Source organism: Gastrolobium bilobum, unplaced genomic scaffold (assembly GCF_033153095.1).
Source record: "Gastrolobium bilobum isolate Gb01-03AN ecotype WA unplaced genomic scaffold, APGP_CSIRO_Gbil_v1 utg26319, whole genome shotgun sequence".
Taxonomy (NCBI): Eukaryota; Viridiplantae; Streptophyta; class Magnoliopsida; order Fabales; family Fabaceae; genus Gastrolobium; species Gastrolobium bilobum.
The window spans coordinates 197,578-225,364 of NW_026898644.1; the positions used below are offsets into that span (position 1 = coordinate 197,578).

The window sequence follows — 27,787 nt, forward strand, 5'->3', positions numbered from 1 at the left end:
GAAACATTTCAAAAATGTTCTTAGTACGGTCATTTTGCCTCACATTACCACTATGTCGTCATGATGGTGGAGAATGTTAAAATAATTGTATGTATAAGACGTTAAAAAAATAAATATTATGCATAAAGACTAAAATATATTCAAAACTAGTGCATATTATATTCTATTATATAATAAATATAAACATTGTAGAAATATTAGAAGGTTGTGGATAGCTTTGGTGCCAATCAACATGCAAGATATACTTAATTTTCCGATAACTTGTTAGATTGGATAAACAACAATTTGTCTCGGCTCAGCAAGTTTACAGGTGACATTCCTTGGTGCTCTATTTTTGCTACCACATGCTGGCTTGCTAGAAGTGGAGGAATGAAAAGTACCATGGCAAAACAGTTACTGATCAGCATTATAAGGAAATAACAATAGCAGTTAAGGTTCGAGAAAGTCACAAGGCATTTTATAGAACCAACAGGCTTCATCTCTGTAAGCCTCATTCAGATATTCTCATCTATTGGAAATCTTCACATGATAAGGGTACCTCTTGGCAACTTGTGGGGGTGTCATGAGGAATGCAATTGGACATTAGCTTAAAGACTTCTCATACAGAATTGGTATCTGTAATGAAATTAGTGCAGAGTTGTGGGGTATCCTCACGGGGTTGGAGAAGGTTAATAGCTGAAAGTGATTCTACAACAGCAATTGCTTTGCTCACTAATAATGGTGGAGCAGTCCGTGAGTCTCATCTAATGTCTCGTATACGAGTATTGTTTACTAAAGAGTTCAGCTAGTGCATACAAACAGAAAAGACAATTTTTGTGCAGATTGACTTACTAACATCCCATACGTGAATGTTGATACTGATGGTTTGTATATTTTTAACTTTCCTCTCTCTGAAATTGGTCTTTTGTTCGACGCTAATTTAGTGTGTGTTTGTAGAATTCGTCGTATTTTTTTTTGGTGAAAGAAAGGGCTTAACAGCCCAAGAAACAACTAGACAATAAAAACATTCCTAATGCTAGTAACAGCACAAATATCAGCAAAAAATAAACAGCTAAGTCCAGGAAGGACATGACTAAACTCCTTATAGATAGAGTTCTGACTGGGGTAGATCAAATGGTTGGCAAGCCAATCAACAGTTTCAGAAGGAATTGAAAAATAAAAAAATAGAAAGAGAAGAAACAAGCTATTCTGCTTTAAGTCACAAGGAATTCCACGCCAAGAATCGGCCTATTAAAGTTAAAATAATTGATAATATATTATTTGAAGGTCCTTTCCTTTCCTTTAACGGCAAAATTAGAAGTTAACCCGTTTCACCCAAAAATTAAGAGAGATATCGTTAGCCCACTTTCTTATCACCTCCACCTTGTTTTTTTTACGATATTTGTAGAACTCATCATAGTTGATTGCTTTTGTTTTCAAGTATTCACAAAATACAAACGATTATGGGGATGAACACAAGTTACTTGGGAGGAGAAGGTCATTCATTCATTTTCTTTGATTTTATAATACTCATTTGTTTTATACTAATGCTTTGTTATTTTGATTTTGCATCTCAGGACTTTCAACGTCTCAGATGTTGAGTTTGGTAACGAATAAACTTCATACGCGATTTGTTGAGAAAGATATCAAGGAGTTTGATGCATTCAATGTTGCCATTCTAGATACATTCACGTAAGCACATATAATTCAAATGAAAATATAATCTATCGTTAATTTCTTAGCGTTGAATGATAAGGAAAAGGACATATATAAATGAAGATAAAAATTTCGTAAGATGGTGATAAGTAAGACTTTTTTATAATTGTATCTTATAATTTTGTTATACGCAAATTTGATTGGGTACATAACTAGTACTTTTGTATGACTACATGAATCTATAATTTTCATAATCATTAATGGGAAAACAATTTCTTGTGTTGTTGGAGAAATTGTTCAAAAAATTAGTGAATTCCTTTAGTTTTACTTTTATTTTTTATTTTTTTTTAAGTGATGAGTCTTACAACATGATATGTTTGGATGGAGATTAAAAGTTTCTCCGAGAATCTTTAATCCCATCTTTAATTGTGAAAATATTTTACTTTATTTTTTAATTTTTAATTTTTTAACTTTTTGGAAAAGATGTCCTCTTTTTAAAAATCAAATTAAGTTTAGCCATCGCAGAAATAAAATAATAAACTTTCTTTTCGTTTATTTTGCCATGCATTTTCTACACTAAATCATTGAAAATGCAGAAGTATTAGACTATTAGCCAAGGAATCTTGAAAGAAGATTTCGTTTTAAATGGGATACAATGCATAATTTGTGAAGTCTTTCTTGTTGTCCACTCTTTCAGAAGGGTGGTTAATCTTTGTTAAAAATATCCGCAGATTCTCACAATTTGGTTTCACATTATCAGCATATATAGCAACAATTTTAACTCGTACTCGCTAGCTAATACAAGTTTTATGCAGCACTATCAACATGGCCTTACCAGGCAAGCATTATGATGCACCAACACATAATAATGTAAAGGTTAGTTAACTTCTGAAATAACTTACGTCATTTGCATGCATCATGCCAACTTTCTTAAACAGTTAAGTTTCTTTAATTTGCATCAGTTAAGCTTCTTAAACCCAGCACCCTTGTTTCTTATTATTTTCATTCAAACTTTTTATCACTACTTCAGACTAGACTCGCCCTCTTTATTCAAACATTTGCATAAAGCAAAGAAATTTTCAGCTATACTCACATATTGTCATCTTGCACAGGACTTTTACGAGCAATGGAAAGTAGCAAATGAGGAAACCAGAAACAAGATGTTCAGTGAGTTTATGACTAAGAATGTGAATATCAACAAAGTAGATGAATCTATGATAATGACTGCATTAGTGGCACCTCCAGCAGCCATGGTGGCTAAGAGAACAGGACAAACAGTGCCTCAGCTAAAACTTATGAATGCAATTCCTGATGTTTTGTTTGTGCCCTCAGTTACAGTTTTGGCTCTCATTGCTGTCAAGATTCTAAGATTAAGGTTCATTGGACTTAAGACAGAGTCCCAGGAAACTGAACTTGTTCCACAAGCAACTGAACCTGTTCCACAAGCAACTGTACCTGAAACTGAACCTGTTCCACAAGCAACTGAACCTGTAATATTTGAAACTGAACCTGTTCCACAAGCAACTGAACCTGTAATATTGGAAATTGAACCTGTTCCACAAGCTACTGCCCCTTCACATCCACCCCACCAGGACAATACCTGGTGTAAACTTTGCGAAAAATACCATTGAAAAACATTCACATATATACCTGTGCCTCATTATGTATATATGTTATTTTATTGTTATCATTTCATGTTGGAAGAAAATATGTCATCAAAAAAGAAGAAAACGTTACTTCTTCTTTTTTTTATTAACTCTCTTTCATATCATATGGATATTTATAAGTGACTTACATTACCATATTCATTTTACTATGTACGGATAGTCTTGATACCTTGAACATTTATTAGTCACTGGTTATATGTAGTATGTAAGATTAATTTTTAGATATTTCCTATTATTATAATCATAAAACAAAATATCAAAAACCTCCCTCAATATATATGTATATATAGGAATAACAACTTCTCGTGTTGCCGAAAGAGTTGTTATTTTGCAGCTGACACAATAATTAAGAGAGAAAGAAGGAGAAGAAGTGAGAGAAAAAAATTGAAGTGAACTCCACCATTTAACATATCTATAACATAATAAGGCTATTCTTCTTTAAAAGGAGGAGTATAATATATATATATATATATATATATATATATATATATATATATATATATATATATATATATATATTATGCTAATTTTTTTGATTTGCATATCCTATGAAGCAGCGACACTTCAAAATTTTTGATGTGTCGTGTCCGACACTTCTCGACATTCTGACACTCCAATACTCGTTGCAAAGACTCAAAAAAAGTTCAAAAATTATGTTGTGTTTGTTCTGCCCTAGGCAGATGTGTCCAATTAGGATTGGATGATTGATCTATGATTCAAGTGTCTTCTCTGGATACCTATGAGTTAGGTATCTTGAGGACAGCAGATCACACACTATCTGATGGCCTTAGCCTTGGGAGAGGTGTGTGTGTACTATCTAGGCTGCGTACATAGGTAAAAAGAGATTAGGTCATACCTGTAGCGTTTAGCTCCTATTTATAATGCTTACCTGTGGGCCTGTGCTGATCATGGGCCTTACTAACCATGGGCCTTACTAACCATGGGCCTCATTCTGGTCCATAACAGTGTTGCATTTTGAGTTCTAACTATTAGATTTGTTAAATTACGATTACTATTTTATTGAGTTTAATATAAATATTTGGGATATCTTATGTTTCTTTGCAAAATTGATGGGTATTATAAGTTTAGCTTTATTCTTTTGTTAAATTATTGAATATTAAATATAACATACACTACATAAATTAAAAATATTATATAATATCAAAACTTATCATAACGTGTCAAAATTTTAACATTTTTTAAAATTAACGTATCAGAGTGTCGTATCTCGTATCCCGTGACGGTGTCGGTGGAACATAGTGCATATCCTTGCTTGACCTTGCACATCTATTCTCTTTTAAGAACTGATGAATTCTGCGAAATTCGCAAAACGAGTATGAATGCCTGAAGTTTTTATTTAGATTTTTTTTTGGTTTAAATTTCGATTAATTAAGAAATAAAAGAAAGTAGCTTACAAAAAAAAAAAAGCAACTTGTGTCTCTACGCATCTTATTCGTGATGCATTTCAAAAAATTCATTCGTGATATATAGTTGCTCTTCTAATTTTTATCCTTTTTTTTAAGTGGGTGTGTTTGATTGTGTTTTGATTTTTTTGTTTTTAAAATTATTTTGCAGAATAGTAAATAAAACAGGTATTTTTTATTTTGAAACATAAAAGTCAAAATACAAATTAAAAATAATTCGTATATGCTATAAATTTGATTCTAAAAAAATTATTTTTTAATTTTTAATTTTTTTTTTTACAAAGCATGACTTATCAAATGGGGTTTTTTATTTTTTATTTCTGAAAATCAAATTATTTTTCAAAATATATTTCAAACAGGCAATCGTTCCTCTTTTGAAAAACTTGTGTTTCTATAATTTTTGGCTTTTGGACTAACGTGATCCACTCTAATTTTTTTTATATGGACCTAATTACCACGAGTTGACTATCGGGCTAAAAAATTATATTATTATTATTATTTTAATAAAAAATTATGAAAATATAATTATTTTGAACTATTTTACGAATATATTGGAGTGGATTTCGCCCAAATAAGGCAAGACCACTTTCGTCCAATTAAGGCGAGTTTCTCCCTAGGAACTCATCCAAAAAAGGCAATATTGTTATTGTCTAATTTGGACGAGACCCAATGTCATTTACGTTGTGACATGTGGCACAAAAAATTAATAATATGTGACCAAATTCCTTTAATTGAGATGTCATTGTGTAGATCTCAAAAAATTATATTGAATAAAAAAAATACCTGATTAGTACACCCAATTTAAAAGTTATGATCTTCTGAAATTTTATGGTCAAAATACTCATTTTTTATATCACGTGTCACCAGTAACGTCCAGCCGCTTCAAGAAGCGATGACTATCCCCACATACTAATACGAAACTTTTCAGTGTGTTTTTTCCTCACTCGCACACTTTCCAGGAAAACTTCTCAGGAGTCCACTCATCCCAGAATTTCCCCAAGTACGTTTAACTATGGAGTTCTTCCGTTCCGAGCTACCGAAAAGTAGATGCATCTTGTTAGTATAGGTAGTACCAATTAATTCTTATAAGTTATCCCAAACTGTGCAGTCTCACACCTGCACAATCATTAGAATCCCTCTCTTTTGGGTGTCGATTCGATTCATCATGCATGTAACCCCCGCTAGAAGTCTGTCAAGAACAGCTCGTTGTCCGTGCCTCTTTGCACCGGCGATCACTCCTCGCCCTCGTCAACGCTCGGGATGTTACATGTTTGGTCTCGCCCAAATTAAACGAGAGTGATCTAGCTAAAAAAGACGAGTTTGTCAAAAGGAATTCATCCAAATTAGGCAAGACTTACTGTAATAGATTTATAAAATAATTTAAGATAATTATGTTTTTGTAATTTTTTATTGAAATAATAATATATTAATTTTTTTCCCTCCGGACATGCCTACTATAAATCTAGGACTAATCTCTAATAATCTTAATTCGGAACTTGGTTAAAATTCACCGCCCTTCCAAATATCCAAATATATATTTATACCGAAAAAAATATATAATTTTTAAATAAGTGATTGTGATCAAATCATATATCTATATCCATTTTGATTAATTTGAAGGTAACACATTACACATACTTAGTATTTCCGATTAAAACCAACTTACTGATTCACAATTTAAATTGTGATCCGATAACCTTACTTTGAGTTTCAGCCATTATTTTTAGTTAAATAGGTTTATTATGGGTGATGAGTCGCAACCTCAGCGAACCCTGTGGAGCGATGCAGAAAGAAAATGCTTTTACTTGCTTCAAAGGAAGAACAAGAGCATCACCATTCTCCTCCAAGTTCATGCCTTTATGCTCCGAAACTCTATCCACAACAACCTCAACCTTCTCACCAAGTTCATCACTACCTGCGCTTCCCTCGCTGCCTCTGCTTCTGCTTCCCGCCCCAACAACGCTGTTGCCATAGTTCAACACGCTCGTCGCTTCTTCGACCACAGCGCCACCCACAAGCGCGATGAGTTCCTATGCAACTCCATGATCAATACCCACTTCGCCATTCGCCAGTTCGTTGAGCCTTTCACCCTCTACAGGGACCTTTGCAGGGGAAAAACCACTGCTTTCACACCTGGTGGCTACACCTTCACCGCCCTTGCAAAGGGTTGCACCGCCTGCATGGCCACCGGAGAAGGCCTACAGGTTCATGGGGTCGTTGTAAAAAATGGGTTTTGCTTAGATTTGTATGTGGCTACTTCGTTGGTTGATATGTATGTTAAGTTTGGAGTTGTGGGTAGTGCGCGGAAAGTGTTTGATGAAATGTCTGAGAGAAGCAGAGTATCGTGGACAGCGATTATTGTCGGGTATGCTAGGTGTGGTGATGTGAGTGAGGCCAGGAAGCTTTTTGATGAGATGCCTGATAGGGATGCTGCTGCTTTTAATGCTATGATTGATGGGTATGTGAAGTTGGGGTGTATGGGTTATGCTCAGGATTTGTTTGACAAGATGACTGATAAGAATGTAATTTCTTGGACTAGTATGATTTCTGGGTATTGCCATAATGGTGATGTTGGATCTGCTAGGTTGATGTTTGATCTTATGCCTGAAAAGAACTTGTTTACTTGGAATGCAATGATTGGGGGCTATTGCCAAAATAAACGACCCCATGAGGCATTGAAGTTGTATCATGAAATGCAGTCGAGTGCGTCCGTGGAACCAAATGAAGTGACTGTTGTGAGTGTTCTTCCTGCTATAGCTGATTTGGGTGCTTTGGATTTGGGCCGTTGGGTTCACAAGTTTGCCCAAAGGAAGAAGCTTGATGGATCTGTTCGTGTCTGTACTGCCCTGATTGATATGTATGCAAAATGTGGTGAAATTAATAAAGCAAAATTGCTTTTTGAGGAGATGCCTGAAAAAGAAATAGCTTCCTGGAATGCTTTGATAAATGGTTTTGCAGTCAATGGCTGTGCAAAGGAAGCGTTGGAGGTATTTGCAATGATGATACAGGAAGGGTTTAAACCAAATGAGATAACAATGATTGGTGCATTATCTGCTTGCAACCATTGTGGTTTGGTAGAGGAAGGAAGACAATGCTTCAAAGCAATGGAGAAGTTTGGAATTGTACCTCAGGTTGAGCATTATGGTTGTATGGTTGACCTTCTAGGAAGGGCTGGATGCTTAGATGAGGCTGAAAAATTGATTCAGACCATGCCTTACAATCCTAATGGGATAATACTGAGTTCTTTTTTATTTGCTTGTGGTTACTTCAAAGATGTTTCAAGGGCTGAAAGAGTGCTAAAAGAGGCGGTGAAAATGGAGAAGGAATGTGTTGGAGACTATGTGATGTTGAGAAATCTGTATGCTACAGAACAAAGGTGGACAGATGTGGAGGATGTTAAACAAATGATGAAGAAAAGAGAATCAAGTAAAGAGGTTGCTTGCAGTGTTGTTGAGGTTGATGGTAGCTTTAGAGAGTTTGTGGCTGGTGATTACTTGCATTCGTATAGGGAGGTTATTCAGTTAACCTTGGAGCAGTTATGGAAGCACATGAATGTTGAAATAATATATTGAATTTTGAAACACGAGAGTTGAAAGAGGGAGGGGTCTAGAGGAAGTGAAAATTGGAAAAATTACAAGAACATGTGTATTTCTGTATCCCTTTAAAATTTTAGGTCCATTCAAGATCATGGCTCCTAACTCAACCAGAAATCTTTGGTCATAGACTGGCAGGTAAACGGTGACAAGATTTGAAAACAAATCTGGAAGTTTACCTTGTTAACTAGAGCCGGCACCCAAATTACATGTTAGTTGCGGGACTTATATGGCTATGCTAGAATTATGACTCTTCATTCATTCCTACTTACTATGTCTTCACTTGAGTTACACAGGGTTCCTTTTTTATTTTCTAGTGGACTCCGTAGGAAGTTAGAACCATACACTGATACTATCTTCTTTATAGACCCTTTCCTTCTACAATGCAATATGTATTGAGCTTATGATAGCTTTTTGTGATGAAGTATTTACTGACAAAATGCAAAACATAATGGGAATGCTCGTGAATTTCATTCATTGGCTTCTTGTTTTTGCACTTTATTGCATTACTATTTTAATTGAGTCAGATTTGAGTGGGCCTCACATGTTGGTCTTATTTTGTTTATTCCTAAGATGCATCTTTACTAAACATATATCCAGGCTCTATAGAGGAGTCGAGGGCTCAGTCTCAACAATGAGTTCAGAGAAAAGAACACGATCATTCTTGTCAAGATGCATAAAGGATATGTAGTGACTATATGGAGCAAAAAGAAAAAACATTCATTATCCCCAAGATAATCATGAAACATTATTCCCTTGAATAAGAATCCTCGAATAAACTAGCTTCCTATGAAGACAGAGCATCCTACGTATATTCACGTCATGGAAAATTGGACTCATTTCTTGATGTAAGAAAAAGTACTCATGACATAACCAGAATTTACACATTACTATGCTGCAGCATTTTTTTTATATAAATTTTAAGTTCCTCCAGCTGTCTCCAGAAATAATCATTACCTCCGGCTCCAACTTGGGCCAGAATTCTTCCTTCCCCTCCTTGTGTTCCTAGGAAAATTTGACCTCGATGTAGAACATGCTTTCAAAGTAGAATGTGTGTTATGTGCAGCATTCTCAGTGAACAAGTCAGGTTCTGAAACTTGTGCAGGGGAAATGGATTTCAGATCTTCAACTGATTCCTCGGCTTCCTCCACAAGCTGATTTCCAACATATTCAAAATCATGAGGCTCTTCCTTAGCTGCCTGATTTTGCATACAAGAAAAGGACAACATTACAAATTTACAATGTTTCTAATGATCTTAAAACACAGAGACTCAGAGATTGATCAAAGTTTGCCCTTCCAACATACAACCTTAGTAGATGGATGTCTGGATCCATGAATTTTAAATTTCTTGTTATCAACTCAAAATTTCAAATAAAAATAGACATCAAAGAACATAGCATTAACAAGTGTTATCCTGCAATAGGAAATGAGGACTGCAATTTTGTACCAAAAAGTACTTCCAAGAAGCACGCACACGCACACGCACGCACGCACACGCACATATATATATTAGGCACATGACATGGCAGAACTAGGAGGATATATAATCCTTGAAATACAACACGGCAGGGATACAGCAAATCAAGCGTGTTCAGATACAAACATTTTACCATTACATGCATAAGAAAATTTTAAAATCAACCACCAAGGACATTCATTTGAAAGGTTAAAAAAAAAAGTTATACACCTCAATTTTCTGTTGTGAATTGGATAACAAGAAATGAAAACAACCATAAGCTGCACTATAAAAGTTCATTGGCATCTCAATTCTTGTGACCAACTTTCCTTCTTGGATAGATCATGTAACCGAAACTCAAATAAATGGCACTACCAATTGCAAAACCAAGAGCATGATGCAAGCAGTGAAAAATTCCATTGTTAAAAAGGTAGAAAACATCAAGCATAACCACATATACTTGTTCATAATTATCATAAATTTACACAAGCAAAATAGAAGATACAATACATTCAAGTTGAAATTACTTTCGTATAAAAAAGCTTACATTTCCCCATGGAACTTCACGCAGCGGCCTATTGGTGGTTTCAATAAAGGGAGTTATCCCTTCCCGAGTTGATAGTGTATTTTCAGTCGTAAGCACATCTTCCATGTATGGCTCAGATTTAAGCTGGGATGAAGCATGGACAAAACTAACTGGCATTGTGTTTCCATTACCAGCAAAAGTAGCAGAATTATGACCAAAATGATTAAATCCATTAGATGGCCTAATCATGCTCAATTGAGTTACAGAACAGAACTTTCCTGGGTTTTCACTAACCACATTATCAACCCGAGTTTTCAATTTCTGAACTTGTGACATCACTGCTTCAATTGTTTCAATGATGTCATCCAAGGATTTGTTATCTTCATGATCTACCGAAGACCACAAAGCCTTGAACTGGAACTCATCTAAATTATCGGCATTATCTCCTGATTTCACTGACACAAAATGTAGAATTAAAAATTTAGAATCTCATGGAAAGTGGAAACAATTGATTAAAACCTGTTTGGTAAAAATGGTTTATACTCATATACTTAAAAGTTAACACATTAAAATAATGATGAAAACTTGTTTATGTAATTGTTTCACCTTATTCAATTCACAATTTAAAAATGAGACAAATTTCACTAGTCAGGTGATCAACAAAAACACCATTATGTACATTACTGTTACTCACTCGTGGCAACACCACCAAAATCTTCCAAACAAGCACCATGAGCACGGTCTTTGTTCTCTGGACAATGAAAGAAGAGAGAAAAAAAATTATTATATAGGAGAAATACATTGGCAAAAATTAATATAACCAACAAAGAAACGTCATACCATAGTAGGAGAATATACTATGGTTTGACAAGTACGATGATAAATCACACTCTTCATCTCTCTTCCTTTTCTTTCTCTTCATAACTTTATCCGTACAAAAACCATCAGATATAGGTACTGACTTGACACCACATCCATCTACTGTGAACTTCGAAAACTCGAGCTTCTTTCTATAATCATATGCCGCAAGCTCTTTATTATATTTCTGTGCTTGAGAGTTCAGTCTCTTCAGTTGCAATTCTAACCACTTACAGCGCCACCTAATTGGCTGAATGAACCTCCTCCAATGATCTGTCACCTTTTTCTTTCTGAATGGTCAACAGTGTAAGTTGTTATACACACAAGCAATTGATATTCCAATCAAACACATAGCAACCAACCCAAAGTAATTTGGAATACAAACATAAGTTACATAACACACATCAAAACTTTAATCATGACAACAAAAATAGCCGATACATTTAAAATTTTTATTTTTGAGCAGACTGCATTACATAATATTAATAAAAAAAGTATATTTAAAACATGATTCTTCTGTAATGCCTATTAGAAATTATCCCAAACAAGAGTTGAGTCAGGGCTTCAGAGATGCATTTTATTATGGAAAAAACATGGAAATTGATAGCAGGAAAGATCTAATGATAACTGTAATGTACATTCACATTTCTTCTGCATGGTGTGAGTTCTTTTTCCATTTTTTTTGTTAAGTCTGTTTTCTTGCTTTCTACAGGCAATACAGGAAGAATTGAAACTGAGTTTGAAACACACCTCGATTGAAGTGGCACATCAAACATTGGCAATTCATCTTCGGCATTGCTGAATGCCGAGCCTGAGGCATTCTCCACGTCAGAACCTGTATCAGTATCACCAAAAGAACTGTAACTGGAAGACTCATTCTCACTGAAATCATCACAGGCATCTTCCACCACCTTGCCACCAGAGCTTATGCACCCACTCCCAACAATATTAACTTGCACATCCTCCTCATTCCCACAGGACACAGGAGTTTGTTCAATTCCCTTACAGTTAGTTCCAGGCCGCAGAACCACCTTTTGTTCTTCTGATTCTGAAAACGCGGTGGCAGGGACAGCTATATTCTCTTTTTCTAGGGCAGCTTCTTCTGACTTGTCATTCATCTCCAAGTCTGAGCCCATTTTTCCAAAATCATGCAATCTTCCCTGTTCAGAGATCATAGCATTGAACAGACCACAACGTTATGATTGGAATTGCAAGCATATGAATCCCCTACCCAGTTTACTGAAAAATCAGCATGCCCCACAAACACATAAGAAGAAATTGCATGCTACAAGTTGTAAAATTTATTAATAATTTCCCCAAAAAAAAAAAACTAGTAAAATCTTCATAGAACTGGGTTAGTGCAAGAAAAAAAATTTATCTTATCTTAAAGGGGTTCTTATTACCGACAAAAAATTCAAACTTCTCCCCCAAATTCAACACAAACCCACGAATCAATCGAGTAAATGTAACCACCGGACACAGAGAGAGAGAAAAAAACACTTACAAGAGAAGAGAGAAGGGTGAGTGAGGTTGATTTTCCTTAGCCAAGTAGGATTGTTCTTCAATGAGCTGCGACTGCGTAGTATTCACAACACAAACACTCTGCGTCAGCCGTCAGGCCTTGTTTGTACTATGTTCCCTACGTTTCTTTTGACCAGATATTATATATATATATATATATATATATATATATATATATGGGAAAGGTTATATTTACTACCTTTTTTTCTTACTACTTCTTACTACCAAATCTTAACCGTTGATTTCCTTCAATCTAACGGTTATAATTTATTGGATTACATTTATTAATTAATTATTAATTTTCAATAAATTATAACCGTTAGATCAACGGAAATCAACGGTTAGGATTTGGTAGTAAGAAGTAGTAAAAAAAAAGGTAGTAAGTATAACATTTCCCTATATATATATATATATATATATATATATATATTGGGATATTATAATTATTATATATATATATATTATCATTATTATATATTGTAATTAATAATTATAATATATATAATTATTATCTCTTTTTCTTATTATCTCTTATATCAAATCTTAATCGTTAATTTTCGTCAATTTAATTGTTATAGTTTATTAAAAATTATTAATTAATTAATAAGTATGACCCAATAAATTACAACCTTTAGATTGACAGAAATCAACGGTTAAGATTTGGTAATAAGAGATAGTAAAAAAAAGAAGTAATAATTATAACCTCCCCTCGTATATATAATATGAAAAGTTATTATCTTAGTCAACTCAAAACGATGTCGTTTTAAAAGCAAAAGATTTAAAAATTATAATAATAAAAATTAAATAATTATAGAATAAATTAGATTATAAAAATAATTTTTTTTTTCAATCTCAAAATATCATCGTTTCACTTCAATAGAAATAAATTATCTAAGATATATTAAACTCGTATAATATATAATATAATATACATCACAATATCGGGCTTAATTTTTGTGCTCTCTTTTCAAACATAGGAGGAAAATGATTGATTAAAAATTTAAAAGGAACGAGGAGTATAAATAAAGGAAAAAGTGTTTGTCATTCTAATTGAGATAACATTATGTCCTTTTAAGAGAGAGATATACGCAGAAAAAAAATTATTTAAATTTTAAATTAAAAAAAAAAACTACTCACTTTCTCTCTTCCGTGATTTCCATTTTTCTGTGTCTATCTCTTTCTTAAAATGACATAACTTATGTCATTTAAAATGACATACATCAAACCCATAAATAAGAAAATATTTTTTTTTTATAAAGGATCACAAACCTGTATTTTGCTCATGGAGCACATTAAAAAAATCCATAGTAAGTAGTAACAATAATATATTATACTTAAAAAAAATTAAAATTATTAATTTATTAAAATGTACTTATATGAGCCTACCTATTTTTATATGTGTATAGAGATGCCTAAAAGGAAGAGTTATTATATTGGGTTTGTTTTTTCTGATGTTACTTTAGATAACTTTATCTAATGTTCATCAAAACGACGTCGTTTTGGGACGGAAATCATGGTATTTTTGTAATTTTAATTTATTTCAGGGTTATAATAGTCTTTATCACTCTAATTTTTTAATTTTTCAACCCAAAACAACGTCGTTTCGATGAACATTAGATAAAGTTATCTAAAGTAGCATCGGAAACTTTTTTCCCTATTATATTTCCAATGTCACATTTATCGGCATAATATTTTTACAATAAGTTGGGGATAATTTATAAAAATAATAAGGGATAAGTTATTGTGTCTACTCTTATGTTTCCTATCTTTACCTACCTCTCTCAACACCATTAGATTACAATCTCATCCAACAGTAGAGAGTTTCATATTAAAATAAATTATTTTTCTCTTTCTTTCTCTTCATTGTCTCCCACATTTTTTCTCTCTCCTCCCCTTTCTCTCTATCGATTTACATAATTTACAACCTGAATTTATATTTGAATCTAAATCTATGCAATGATTAATGGCATGATAGTTCTGTTAGATAAATACAATTTTCAAAATTTCCTGAATCTGATATAATTGAACACAGCAGAAACTACAAAATTACAAAAAAACGAAAATTACGAATAACCCTTCATTTGAATTAATCCACGATTACCGTGACGTTTCTACTTTGTTGTTGAAATTTGAAACGAATCAACTTATCTCGTTCTTCTTATCTTGTTTTTCACCTTGAAGTGGAAAAAGAATTTCTATTCTATCTATGTTATGCCCAACAACATATCTACCTAGTTCCATCACATATTTGTACTCTAGAGTAGTAAGGATCGTTAATATCATTACAGCTTGAATGTATTTCTGCATATATGCCTTGAACATCCTGAATATATATCAAGAAAATAAAAAATAAAAAAATAATGTCATCAGAACCAAAAAGTTTTATTACTTATTATAAACATATCAATAACAATTATGTAATTAAGATATAATTATGCATACAATTCAAGAACAATTGTATACAAGAGCCTTTTTTAAGTATAACTACCATCATTTCATATATGGGATGAATTATTCTACCTACAATTTTTTCTACCTACCTTTGCCTACCACTTTCTAATACCATTAAATCAGAATCTTAAGAAAAGAAAAAAAATATTAGTTAAGATTCTGATCTAACAGTGTTGGAGAGTGGTAGACAAAGGTAGGTAGAATAACTTACCCCTTCATATATAGCACAAAAAGAAAAATATATTAGACAATTTAGGGCGAGTACAACAATTATTTAGTACACATATTATTCGTTTTCTATTTTGTCAATTCAAATAACAAACAAGACTCTTTCAAGCTAACAAATTATTTGTATCGTGTTAAGTTAACTTGCCAAATGAGCATGTCATGTTCGTGTCCAAAGTCTCGACACAAATAACAATTATTGTCATATTCAAGTTAAGTGTACTCATATTCTTGTTACACATTGACACACTACAAATATGATCCACGAGACACGAATTGCCACCCTTATCTCTAAGCACCATCTAGAATTTTCTTCTTTTCTTTCATAAAATATTTTTTGGTAATAATTTCTCTAAAAGAATGTTTGGTCAGCTTCTTCAATTTAGGAGAGTCCAAACGGTTAGTAATGATTTATGTTGCACCGACACTGACACGCGATACGAGATATGACACGACACATGACACACCAACACGTTAATTTTAAAAAATGTTAGATTTCGACACGTTAAGACACATTTTGATATTAAATAATATTTTTAATATATTAAATATAATAATATATATAGCAGCTCATAATAAGTCATATAATCAATTAAATATTCAAATTTCATAACATAAATATAAAATAAAAATAATTTTTCATGCCTTGTCAAATTTCATAACAAAAAATATTTGATATATAAATTAATTTTTTATGTTTAGGTAAAAAAATAAAATAAAATAAAATATAGATTTGTATGAATGTTGACCGTGTGTCGAAAAATGTTAACTGCGTGTCAGAAAATGTTGACTGCGTATTAAAAAATGTAAATCGTGTGTCAGAACATTGATCATATATTTCAAAATATTAACCACATTTTGGACAAGTGTCCGTACGTGTCCCACACATTATTTTTTTCAAATGTGTGTGTGAGTGATTATGAGGTAATGATAGTTAGCTCTATATAATTATTTATACAATAATAAAAGAGGTAGATTACAGTTATAATTTTTTTTTTCTTTGCAACCATTTTGTTATCGTTACATCAAAATCCAATTGTTAGCTATCGTTTGATATCATATTGTAATTGTTAATTTTATTTTGGTACAACAATAATAAAACTTAGTTGTGAGAGACTGTAAAGAAAAAAAAAAGAATATAACCACCTTGATAAAAAAAAAAACCATCTTAAAAAATTATCCAAAAGTATATTTCTATCCCTTTGTCTCTTTTTTTTTTTTATTCCGCAATCACACACAAAGGTGGGCAAAATTAGAATAATTACTTTAGGGAATTAATTTTTGAAAATAAGGGCAGCCAATGAGAGTAAGGAATTGGGGACAGAAGGATACGATCCAAACCGAAAGTCAAAGGAGACTCGCAGGTGGTAACGAGTGATGTCAATTTTTCAATTTCCAGTGGTTGTTGTCTTATAAAATAACGCCATCGAACAAATCGAATAATCGACCCACAAAAACCATAAAATCTTGAACATTGGATTTCAGTCATTGGTTGTGTCACTTTGGATTAAAATGGGTAACCCAACAAGAGTGCTGTTTGTGCTCTTCTTTATCGCATTCATCACAGTGGCACAATCTGTTCCCTTCATTGTTTTGCACGGTACGCCTTTTTTTCTTCTTCTTCCTCAACCTCTATTTCTTCTCTTCAGCAAACAAAAAATTTGTCTAGATTTGTCAGAAGTGGTGGACAATGAGATAATGGGTTTCAAACTTTAAATTCCTGACTGTAGATTCAGTTGATGCCTGATTTTGTTATCATACTGAAATGAGCATTTAGTTACTGATTTCCAATGGATTTGTGTAACCTTTTCTCCACTGTCGTAAACCTTTTGCTTCCAGAGTTCATATGGATTAGGATATTTGAATTTATGACATTAGACTGCATGTTGCTTAGGCTGTTGCATATTTTACTGCTTTTGATATTCTGTGAAAAAGACGTCATGTTTTACTTTTATCCTTTTGAAAATAAATTCTAAGAAAAGGTTTACTATTTATGTTAACGAATTAATAGTGGGAGAGAATATGGATGTGAAGTTTTCTAATGGGAAAGGATTCTTGTTCAAGTTTGATTCCTGGGAAGGGGGTTACATGGGTGGGGCCGAACATATCTTGAAAAGAAGTAATCAAGGAAATGAACCTAGGAAAGAGTAATCAAGAAATGGTGTTTTTTTGTATAAGCCAAGAGAGAGAAGTATTTACAGTTCAATGCATGTTTTAGCAAGAACGAATCTATCTACACAAATTTGTTGTATACTCTGCCATAATACATTGATTTTGTGTTTGAACTTTGTGTCAGGTATTGGAGATAAATGCAAGAATCGAGGAATCCAAAACTTCGTTAAGCTTTTAAGTGACTGGTCCGGTTCTCAAGGATATTGCTTGTATGGTATTGCTAAATTTCTTGATATTTATTATACTCATTTGAGCATTATTTACTGTTTGGTTGTAAATCCTTATCCTAAAGCATAATCCAAGGGCCAAGTAATCTTGGTTCCAATCTGCTATAGGTGGAGGCAGTTGTGCAAAATCTTTTGCAGTATGCCTGAAAATCATTGAGATAGAGGGTTTGTTGCAGATGTTACCCCTTTTTGTTCTTTCATAACCTGAGAAATAGATATTTTACATATGGATTTCTTTCACAAACACCCCTCCACACACCCCCCCCCCCCCCCCCCCCCCCCCCACACACACACACACACACACACAAAAAAAGAATTTAGGGATGTAATAAATCCTTAATTCGTTATATGTGCTTGATCTATCTGTAGAGAAATCGGAAATGGATCATGGGATTCTTTTACGATGCCCCTATTAAAACAGGTGACTATTGAAGGAAGTGCTTCCATTTTTCAGATGTGTGGTGTTTGAAATTTAGTAACCATTTATTTACTCTATATCCTTGCAGACAGCTATTGCCTGTGAGAAGGTGGTGAAGATGTTTGGTAATTTTTTTGTCCCGATAGTTTATTCATAATTTCTTTTTGCTTCAAGTGTTTGTTTCTATCTATAGGTGAAGAAGATGAGTGATCTAAGTCAGGGTTACAACATTGTTGGACTTTCTCAGGTGAGTACATTCCATGCAAAAAAAAAAAAACATCTTGTAAGATGCCATATTGCATATGTTTTTTGCTCATATATGTATGTGGAACATTCAAAGCTTGCAAGAATGTAACATTTACAGATTAAATGCATAGATCTATGTATATATTTATGTATCTATATGTAGACCTTTGTAGACCTTGCAGATTCTTATGTGTATTTGTTTTGTATAAACAATTGTATAAATAATTAACAATTAATTTTGGGATAAAGGTGTTGTTGATGTTGATGTTGATGTTGAATTAACAGTTGAAATAAATGGTAGTTATGTAAAGGAAGATGAGCTATGAAATCCTTTTGTAATACGATAGGCATAGTTATTAAACCTGGTCTGACCTTCTGATTACTGCTAACTAGTGATGCAGACCTTTGATCAGGCCAGTTCACCCTATTGGGTCAGAGTTGCAATCAAACTGGCAAGATATGGAAGTTTTTTTCCATCTCATTCAACCTTCATGTTCTAATATTTCCTGGGTATTTTTTTTTCAAGAAATAAAATGATAGTGATAGGAACCTGGAATTAGAGTAGAAATAATGGAGATCTAGCTCCATACCAGCAGAAGTAGCCCTTTGTTGGGACTGAAAGCACATAGAAAATGCAAGAAAGGAAAGAAAATAACAAGGGAAGTTCTGCAGTCACCGAGAATATCCCATCCCTTCCAAAACCTCTCTACCATGCTCAATTCTTGCCTAATTGTCTCTTCCTTGCCCCCCTTTTATCCTTACTCCTCACCAATTTCCTCCTTTTCCCACACTCCTTGCCACATAGGCAAGGTTGTTAGAGCCCTTTACAGTCCAAATCCCCCTTCTGTCCCGCTCTCACGTTTCCCTCAAAGTAGTACTCATCTATTAGAATATACGAAAAATATCTCAAATATCTTCATTGCACCTCATAATATTTTGATATTCCTCCTCCTGTATGATTTTCTTCTGTTTGTTTTAATATTGTCTTCCTGAACTTTCAGTTTTTGACTTACTTTGATTGTCTTAACAACATATCAGTTCTTTTGGTTCTCAGGGAAACTTGGTTGGTAGAGGGATTATTGAATTTTGTGATGGAGGACCTCCTGTAAGAATTAACTTTATGATCTATGATATTGTACTTTCATTACCTGTAAAGGAAAATGAAATCCTGACATTGAATTTGAATGTTTGATTATTTTTGTGCGCATCTGTTTCCTTGAACATGTTCTTTTAGCTCTTATTATTTATTCTACTTGTAACAATATTTTAATGTAGAGTATTATACTTTTATTTTTTGTATGTGATGCAGGTTAAGAATTTTGTATCAGTGGGAGGTCCACATGCTGGAACCGCTTCCATTCCACTCTGTGGAGTATGTGCTTATTTTACTTACTGCGCTTAGAAAGTCTCTGTTATTCCTCTGGATACTATTTGTCTTTTGTTAATGTTAAGATCGGTAAACTTTGTAGATGAACTTGAACTTGATCCACCTGATGTTGGCTTTCTATATAGAAGTGCAAATACTAATGAAACATTCTTTGGGCAAAATGCTTTGCCTTTACTGAAGGTGTAATAAACATATTTTCCTCATCAGATAAATAAATAGCAATTGCCAAATTATTTTATTTGTTGTAGACATTGCAATGAATCAGGAAATTGCTAGTTTAGATCTGGTCTCAATGATAATGCATGCAGTGACAGAGAGAATGGGAAGATATACTTGTTTTGAAGGTCCTTTGGAAGGATCAAATCAAATCATGATTATAGAACAATAAAAAGACTAGAGTAAAGTTTGAGTCTGTGCATGAGTCCGGATCCTCTTGATTTTTGTTGAGCTGCATTTCTTCGATTCTGCAGTTGCTTAGGTTATTGCCACCTGCACCGTACAAACCCTTTTCCCGTAAACCAGGGGAACCAAACCCTTTGAAGCTAGTTTCTCATAGCCTGCCCATTCTCTAGTGCCTCAATTTTTCTGTCCAAAGTTGTACCACCTTGGTTCCTAATCCACTGGAACACCAAAGTCCATCCACACATCTCACTGCCTTTCTTTAATTAGGCTGCAAAGGATCTCCCATCTTGATTCATGATAGAAAACTGGAAAACAGAGCATTGTTTAATTGATAACACTACTGGAATCTCTTCCCTTATACTGATATTAAGGTGATATCCTTATCAGAGGGAGATTTTTGACTGATGAAAAACACACACAAAAACAGAAAAGAAAATAAAGGCACTGCAGACACTTCAAGAGGTCTCCATACTCCCTTTCCTCCGCTCACTGAATACTTGCTTACCCTTCTCCTGTCCCTGCTCCTCTCAACTCACTCCTTCATTCCAGCCAATTCTTTTCCTGCCATGTTTGCGGGTTGTTACTTGGAAATCCCCCCATGATGATTATCTCTCACATTTCCCTCACTGCCCATGTGAACTCGTAATTTCTTGTCCCTCCCTTTCTTCATATCATATACCCTAGTGATAAGTGGGCATCTAACAATTCAATTCCTTTATTAAATCATTCAAACTTTTAGTCATGAACCAACTCTCCCAAAAAATTTAAGTTGTTAGGTGAAGGCACATGAATGATTTTATTATATCACTTGCACGCCTCTTCATTCACGAACCCTTTGAGCTTTGAAGCGTGGATAATGCACAAACCTATTTTATCTAGTGCTGAAATTTAACTTTTTATTAGAAGAATGGAAATGGGTGGCAAAAAGGATCGAACTCTAGACCACTTGATCGAAGAAGCTCTGATTTGATGTAACGAACCAACTCTCCCAAAAGTTCAAGTTGTCTGGTGAAGGAACATAAATGGTTTGATTATATCCCTAAGTGATAAACATTATCATTTTATTATAGTATGCCAATAAATAATAAGTATATGCCCTAGCCATTGGTTGGTATAACACTCTCATTATCAAAATTATTTTATTTACATGTGGCAGACCATGAGACCTTGATCCTGAACGTTTAACATGTCATATCTGTGATTTGAGTTAAAACATTTAAATAATTAAGCTGCTAATTTATCTGTTATTTTGTTATAAAGAGTTGTCTTAGTATGGTGTAACATTATTTTTATTTTTTTATTTTTTCAGTCTGAGTTGGTATGCACCCTTGTTGATGATATAATCAAATTTGAGGTCTACAGCAGCCTTGTCCAGGTTTTGACTTTGACTTTTCACTCTTTTTATTGTTTTGAGATGATAACTATTGGTCATTTACAAAATGGATGTTGGCATGTCCCTATTTAAGTCTTACTTTCATTTTGAAAATATTTTCCTTCTGCAATCCATTCCTAAAACAGATGGCTTACTTCCCTTATTTCTTTGCCCAATGCGTTGGTGCAGGAACATCTGGCTCCCAGTGGATATGTTAAAATACCAATAGTGAGTATGATCTTGGTTTTTTTCTCATGTACTTCTGTTTTGGATGATATTTTCATCGAGATTGCTTTTTCAATATTCAAACAATTTCAGCCATGCATATAGGGAGATTTTGGAGATGCAATTCTTTATACTGGATCACAATGCAGTCTTGACCTGCCTTTGTCAATTGCATTCACTTTACCGAAGTATCATTTGATATAAGTTGCCTTTTGCTTGTCTAATCGCATGTGACACATTAATAAACTATTTCGGTTGCAGCAAATCCATCAAATACACATGGCTTTCAAATTAGATGAAAGGAAACATAATCTGTTCTTGTATCTTTTTCAGGATATTGCTGACTACATTAAGGGGTGTAGGTTCCTTCCTAAGCTTAATAATGAAATTATCAATAAGAGGAATTCTACCTACAAGCAACGATTTGCTAGCTTACAGAATTTGGTACTTATCATGGTGCGTTAGAACTATATAATCTTCCTCTAATCTCTCTTGTTAAATTTGGATTTGTCCAATTTACAACTATTGTGTCAATCTGGTTGATCCATCTTGCTCTGTCTCGTCTGCAATGAAACCAGTTTGAGCAAGATACAATTTTAATACCAAAAGAAACATCCTGGTTTGGTTATTATCCAGATGGGGCCTTCCATCCTGTTTTGCCAGTACAACAGGTAATTTAAGAATTCCATATCTGTAGTTTATTCTTGCAAGATGATATGTGTGCCTTGTATTTATTGTTTTTCAATTGGTTCATCGGAACCTAACTAGTGCGGCTCAAGCACTGTCAAACCCATGTAAAGTGAGGCTCTCCCAATACCATTTTCTACATTCTTAGGATTCAAACTCGAGCTCTCTGGTTAAGAAAAACAAATTCATTCCCACTTGAACCAATATTGTTGGTAAACTAAAGTTCTTTTGCCTTAGCTACTAGTACATATTTTACCTGAAGGTCATGATGCTTAGAAGCAGTAATAGGATGATCACATGAGTAATTTCTTACCAAGTGATTGAATTACATTATCATCCATCTATTTGTCATGGTATATATTGAGGCAGTTAATTATTTTTCAATTTTAGTGCATTCCACCAAGCCGATTTTATCGTTTCACATATATTTGTTATATCATTTTTCATATTCAGGTATTTGATATCAATAGCATGCTTTATTTCATGCAGACTAAGCTCTACACTGAAGACTGGATTGGCTTAAAAACTCTAGATGAAGCTGGGAAAGTTAAATACGTTAGCGTGTCAGGAGATCATCTTGATATCTCTCGTAATGAAATGAAAACTTATATAGTGCCATACTTGAAGGACCAGACATCAAGAGTTACAAGGCCTAAAATAGAAGAACCTTCTTCTGATGGTTGGGAATGGTTGGTCTCAATGAAGTAGAATAGTTATTAACCTGTGGAATACTGTTCTATTCTTGGTATTTTTGGGTGTATTTGACCAAACGAGCTTTTGGTTGCTCAAACACGCTTTTGCCTATTTTTTTTCTTGTTTGTTAGGTACAGTTTCCAAACTTGATTCTTGCCTTAAAAAGCCCGTTTGGTCTCAAGTGAATTTTTCTTGCTTTGGCATTCAACGTTATTATCCACTCCTATCTTTAGTTTACTTGTTATTTTTTACTTTTCCTTTATAGAAATTTTAATTCAATTTTTTATAATTTATATTTTTTAGATTACATCCGAATTAATTATATATATATATATATACCTCATTTATAATTTTAAAATTTATTTATCTCAAATATTTTTTATTTTATTTATACTATTTAAATTTTACTTAATTGTAAAAATATTTGTACAATATATGAGATACTAATTTTCAAACAAATTACTTCACTACAGAAATGCTTTCGAGCAACTCTACAAAAATACTAATAAATATTTTGCTACTAGTCTAGGGAGACCCACCCACGCACATAGACTTCCATGCTCCGAGAAACTTGCGTTTAAAATTCTTCAGGGTTGACGCTAAGTCAAGCAATGGCGTAACATACAAGTAGGCTCAGTCAACGTGGCAATGCCTCAAATCCTACGTTGACGCGTGTTGTACAAGTCAAGCGGGGTGTGACTGAGAATAAAAGAGTCACCACCAACCAACGAGCAGTTTAGTCAGTCACATAACATTCAAGTTTAGTTTGTGATACATAAACACAATAATAACTGATAAACAAAGTTGGAGTTGGTTGTGTCTTACTTATAAAAGTAGGAGTTTAAACATTTAGGTGTCTGTGCAAATTAAAGCAAACACAATGCATGGGCAAGAAATATGGACAGCCTTTTTTCTTATTATTTGTGGTGTGAGTGTGAGTGTGAGTGTGAGTGTGAGTGTGACTCCTATGTTTACTCCATTATTCGAGTTAGGAGGATCTGCTATGTTTACTCCTATGTTTACTTCAATTATTTGAAGGGTCCAATTCCAGATGGCTTCAAACCTGATGCGCTAACAGGCAACAAGGATGCATGTAGCGACATTCCGAATTACCAATTGGCATTCAAATTTCAACCTTGTCTGTCTGAAACAAGCATAAAGGTAAAACATCATCTGCTCATAGTTCTTCCCATCCTTCCTCCCGTAATCGTTGCCCTCTTACTGCTTGTGTATCTGAAACTGCATAAAGTACGTGCTACAAACAACAAACATGCAAACACAGCAGCAACTAAGAATGGTGATTTCTTCTGTATATGGAATTATGATGGAAGCATGGCATGTGAAGACTTAATTAGAGCTACAGAGGACTTTGACATGAAGTATTGCATTGGAACTGGAGGGTATGTGAGTGTTTACAAAGCACAATTACCTGGTGGCAAGGTTGTTGCCTTGAAAAAACTTCATGGTTTTGAAGCAGAGGTTCCGGCTTTTGATGAGAGTTTTAGAAATGAAGTGAGAGTGTTATCAGAAATAAAGCATCGACATATTGTGAAGCTTCATGGATTCTGCTTGCACAAAAGAATCATGTTTTTGATCTATCAGTACATGGAGAAAGGAAGCTTGTTTTCTGTGCTGTATGATGACGTTGAAGCAATGGAATTGGATTGGAGAAAGAGGGTTAACATTGTTAAAGGCATTGCAAATGCTCTTTCATATCTTCATCATGATCGTTCCCCTCCAATAGTACATAGAGACATGAGTAGCAGCAATGTCTTACTGAATTCGGAGTGGCAGCCCAGTGTTTCTGACTTTGGCACGGCCAGACTCCTCCAACATGAGTCATCCTATCGAACTATAGTTGCTGGAACCATTGGGTATATAGCTCCATGTAAATTATTCATAGCTTTCTTACCATTTTTGTTTCTTTTTAGTTCCATTTCCTTTTTTCCCTAGGCCCTTGTGTTTACTTGATTCGAAGCCTATTATATACATATAACAGGCAGCTGGACTAATTTGTAATGCTGTGTTGGTTTGGTTCTCTGCTTTTTGAGGCCAAACCCATTTTCCTTAAGCAAGTCACTTACACGGATTACAAGTCACTTAAAAGGGGGCGAACCGCAACAGTGGTAAAATTGTTCCTTCATGACTGAAAGGTCATGGGTTCGAATCCAAGAAACAGTCTCTTTGCAATTATCCAAGGGTAAGGCTGCGTACAAACAGAGGCGGATCCAGGTTGTTGAGAAGGGGGGCAAGTGCCCACCCTTAAATCTGATCCAAAAATAGGAAAATGTCATTTTCTTAAAATTTAAGTTTTTCAATTTAATTTTTCTACTTCTATTTTATTTTTTTTCAGGGAGTATTTTTTTCTCCTCCACCTTCGTTTGCATCTACATATTAATTTATCTCCTCTCAAACCTCAATTTCCATTATTGGAAGTTGGAACATTTGTTTCTTCTTCCATCATCGATCCAGTTGAGTCGCAATCTGTTCAGATCTAGATCTAAACAAGACACAGTTAGTAAGCAGCTGCTCGCAAGTCGCGTTCAGATCCAAATTTATATATACGGAACTTATTAAGTGCCCACCCTTCATTAATTTTCTGGATCCGCCACTGCGTACAAGGATTTCCTCCACTCCACACTCGTTAATTGGGTTTGACGGGGAGTGGTTTTAAGTCACTTACATGATTTGATTATTCTCATCGTAATTTTTTTAGTTGAGGAGATCTTGTGTTTATGTTTTCTGCCCAATTTTGATTTTTGTTACCGTATTTGCTATTATTATTATTCCAGGGGAAGTTTCGTTGTTTATGAGTTATTATCATGCTGATGAGTTTATAGAAATCAAAGATTTTTATTTAAACCAGTCAAATTTCAACTATTCTCTTTTCTTTTTCTGTTTGATCCTTTAACATGCTTTATGTTCATCTGATCAATGCAGAGCTTGCCTATAGTATGGTTGTGAATGAAAAATGTGATGTCTATAGCTTTGGAATGGTGGCACTTGAAACTTTAGTGGGAAGTCATCCTAAGGAAATACTGTCGTCAATTCAATCAGCATCTACTCATGCCATCACATTTTGTGAAGTACTGGATCAACGCCTTCCACAACCAGATATGGAAGTTTTACCAGACGTAGTTCGTGTTGCCATTACAGCATTTGCATGCTTAAATCCCAATCCTTGCTCTCGGCCAACAATGAAATACGTGTCTCAATGTTTTCTAACTCAGCCAAAACCATTAAGCATTCCTTTGGGTGAAATCTCATTGCAGCAGCTCATGAATGAAGAGTTCAAGAATTATTTATAGTTGTCAATTGCAGAAAGCAAAATTCAAGATGAAGTTGATGCTGCCACCATTTGGTAAAGACTTTGTCCAAGTTGGATTGCATGAATTGTGAGAAAACTTCATAAAATTTTGTTTCTGAGGCATCTAAAATGTATGTATGTATAAACTTCTTAAACTCAATTCGGACCAGTGTTGCTGGATCAATTGTGTTTTAATGTTTTGGATAGAATCGTGATGATTTTTTTGTTCCGGTGTTTATAATGTTCACTGAATTAAAATTTCTAAGTAATATTATGAAGCATCTATTTGTGATCACTTTTGTTATCACAAGAAGTAGACGCACATATTCTCTTTCTACATGTATTTGTGTTTCCTAGATAGCTGATTTAAATTTCGTTTGTATGTTTATTTCATTTTATAGACTATGTTTATTTATTTACGGAAAATGTTTTTTTTTATTTATGACATATATTCTTGCAATTGATATATATTTTGCCTCTCTGTAAGTGGGTCATATGCCTCTTCCACTTAAAAAATGGTTGACTCTACGTCGTACCCACGAACAATGTGCGAAAAGGAAATTCCTGGTTCCTTCGAATGGCAAGAATGATTTTATGACAAAACAGAATACCAGCACTGCTATTTGTTGGGTATGGTTCATACTTCGCATGTTGATGAAGGCTCTAATTATCAGGGTCAGCAGAAAGGCAACTGGGGTTCCGCTCTTAGGTGAGCGGGCGGGGGTCCGGGGGGCAGCGCCCCAGGCCTGTAGAGGCTAGGTACTGTTGTGGGCTTCTGTTTTATTGTAATTTTCTTAGCAGTTTGGGCTTGGGTCCATGAATAGCAGTTTTGTAATCTTATTTATATTTGTCTTGTAAACCAAGAGACTTGTAACGAGTGGCGGTGAGGTGAATATAGTACAGACAAGCTGGACGTAGCCTAAATTGGGTGAACCAGGGTAAATCGTTGTGTCTATTCTCTCTCTTTTTTCTTTTCCGTTTTCGATTTGTGTGTTGTCAATTTCCTACACTATTTACACTCACACTGCTTCTTGCGCTCTCTTGACAAAGTAGTGAACAAGTTTACTATATGTATGCGTGACGATAGCACTGATTGACATTTCTCGTGATCTCTTGAAGATGCTATTTACGCATTCAAACAATTATTTATCCTATGACTGTATCGACAACTGTCCACTTCATACGCACAAATTACATACAAAATAAAGTGTTGAGATACATAGCATACTCAATTTTTTATACAATCAGAATTAGTGAAAATTTAAGGGATTACATTTGGTCATGTAACATAACT

The 27,787-nt window shown here is 34.1% G+C and overlaps 4 protein-coding genes across 12 annotated transcripts; 3 read left to right on the forward strand and 1 right to left on the reverse strand.

Moving 5' to 3' along the window:
- Positions 1 to 1,442: 1,442 nt before the first annotated feature.
- Positions 1,443 to 3,266, forward strand: LOC133317986 (uncharacterized). Its single transcript, XM_061519908.1, has 4 exons — positions 1,443 to 1,476; positions 1,557 to 1,671; positions 2,451 to 2,511; positions 2,748 to 3,266. The coding sequence occupies exons 1-4, from the start codon at positions 1,443 to 1,445 to the stop codon at positions 3,264 to 3,266; spliced, it is 729 nt and encodes a 242-aa protein (XP_061375892.1).
- A 3,202-nt stretch (positions 3,267 to 6,468) lies between these two features.
- LOC133318002 (pentatricopeptide repeat-containing protein At2g44880) lies at positions 6,469 to 8,689 on the forward strand. Its single transcript, XM_061519926.1, has one exon. The coding sequence runs from the start codon at positions 6,469 to 6,471 to the stop codon at positions 8,296 to 8,298; it is 1,830 nt and encodes a 609-aa protein (XP_061375910.1). The 3' UTR covers positions 8,299 to 8,689.
- A 363-nt stretch (positions 8,690 to 9,052) lies between these two features.
- On the reverse strand, positions 9,053 to 12,799 carry LOC133318003 (uncharacterized). 3 transcript variants are annotated; one of them, XM_061519928.1, is made up of 6 exons: positions 12,665 to 12,799; positions 11,911 to 12,320; positions 11,143 to 11,450; positions 10,997 to 11,053; positions 10,324 to 10,757; positions 9,053 to 9,518 (listed from the first exon to the last, which is right to left on the reverse strand). In XM_061519928.1, the coding sequence occupies exons 2-6, from the start codon at positions 12,294 to 12,296 to the stop codon at positions 9,273 to 9,275; spliced, it is 1,431 nt and encodes a 476-aa protein (XP_061375912.1). In that variant the 5' UTR covers positions 12,297 to 12,320; positions 12,665 to 12,799; the 3' UTR covers positions 9,053 to 9,272. The 3 variants fall into 3 exon arrangements, with proteins under 3 accessions (XP_061375912.1, XP_061375911.1, XP_061375913.1); XM_061519927.1 differs by lacking the exon at positions 12,665 to 12,799 and adding an exon at positions 12,564 to 12,628; XM_061519929.1 differs by lacking the exon at positions 12,665 to 12,799 and adding an exon at positions 12,564 to 12,628 and having other exon boundaries at positions 9,308 to 9,514.
- A 3,997-nt stretch (positions 12,800 to 16,796) lies between these two features.
- Positions 16,797 to 26,787, forward strand: LOC133318006 (uncharacterized). Of its 7 annotated transcripts, XR_009752414.1 has the most exons (15): positions 16,797 to 16,957; positions 17,654 to 17,738; positions 18,126 to 18,177; positions 18,263 to 18,283; positions 18,368 to 18,421; positions 19,475 to 19,525; positions 19,730 to 19,792; positions 21,519 to 21,584; positions 21,771 to 21,809; positions 22,140 to 22,262; positions 22,385 to 22,477; positions 22,983 to 23,182; positions 24,225 to 24,347; positions 24,436 to 25,060; positions 26,127 to 26,786. XR_009752414.1 is itself a non-coding variant. In XM_061519932.1 (13 exons), exons 1-13 carry the CDS (start codon positions 16,870 to 16,872, stop codon positions 24,259 to 24,261), a joined length of 972 nt encoding a protein of 323 aa, XP_061375916.1. In that variant the 5' UTR covers positions 16,797 to 16,869; the 3' UTR covers positions 24,262 to 26,118. The 7 variants fall into 7 exon arrangements, 2 of the variants coding, with proteins under 2 accessions (XP_061375916.1, XP_061375917.1); XR_009752413.1 differs by having other exon boundaries at positions 24,225 to 25,074; positions 26,127 to 26,787; XR_009752412.1 differs by having other exon boundaries at positions 24,225 to 25,060.
- The last annotated feature ends 1,000 nt before the right edge of the window (positions 26,788 to 27,787 follow it).

Coding starts and splice junctions, on each gene's coding strand:
- LOC133317986 (XM_061519908.1), top strand. CDS start 1,443: ATGGGGATGAACACAAGTTACTTGGGAGGAGAAG. Junction 1,477..1,556: donor AAGTTACTTGGGAGGAGAAG/GTCATTCATTCA, acceptor TTTGCATCTCAG/GACTTTCAACGTCTCAGATG. Junction 1,672..2,450: donor GCCATTCTAGATACATTCAC/GTAAGCACATAT, acceptor AGTTTTATGCAG/CACTATCAACATGGCCTTAC.
- LOC133318002 (XM_061519926.1), top strand. CDS start 6,469: ATGGGTGATGAGTCGCAACCTCAGCGAACCCTGTGGAGCGATGCAGAA.
- LOC133318003 (XM_061519928.1), bottom strand. CDS start 12,296: ATGGGCTCAGACTTGGAGATGAATGACAAGTCAGAAGAAGCTGCCCTA. Junction 10,758..10,996: donor TTTTGGTGGTGTTGCCACGA/GTGAGTAACAGT, acceptor ATTTTGTGTCAG/TGAAATCAGGAGATAATGCC. Junction 9,519..10,323: donor GTGAAGTTCCATGGGGAAAT/GTAAGCTTTTTT, acceptor ATGCAAAATCAG/GCAGCTAAGGAAGAGCCTCA.
- LOC133318006 (XM_061519932.1), top strand. CDS start 16,870: ATGGGTAACCCAACAAGAGTGCTGTTTGTGCTCTTCTTTATCGCATTC. Junction 22,263..22,384: donor AGAATTTGGTACTTATCATG/GTGCGTTAGAAC, acceptor CAATGAAACCAG/TTTGAGCAAGATACAATTTT. Junction 22,478..22,982: donor CTGTTTTGCCAGTACAACAG/GTAATTTAAGAA, acceptor TATTTCATGCAG/ACTAAGCTCTACACTGAAGA.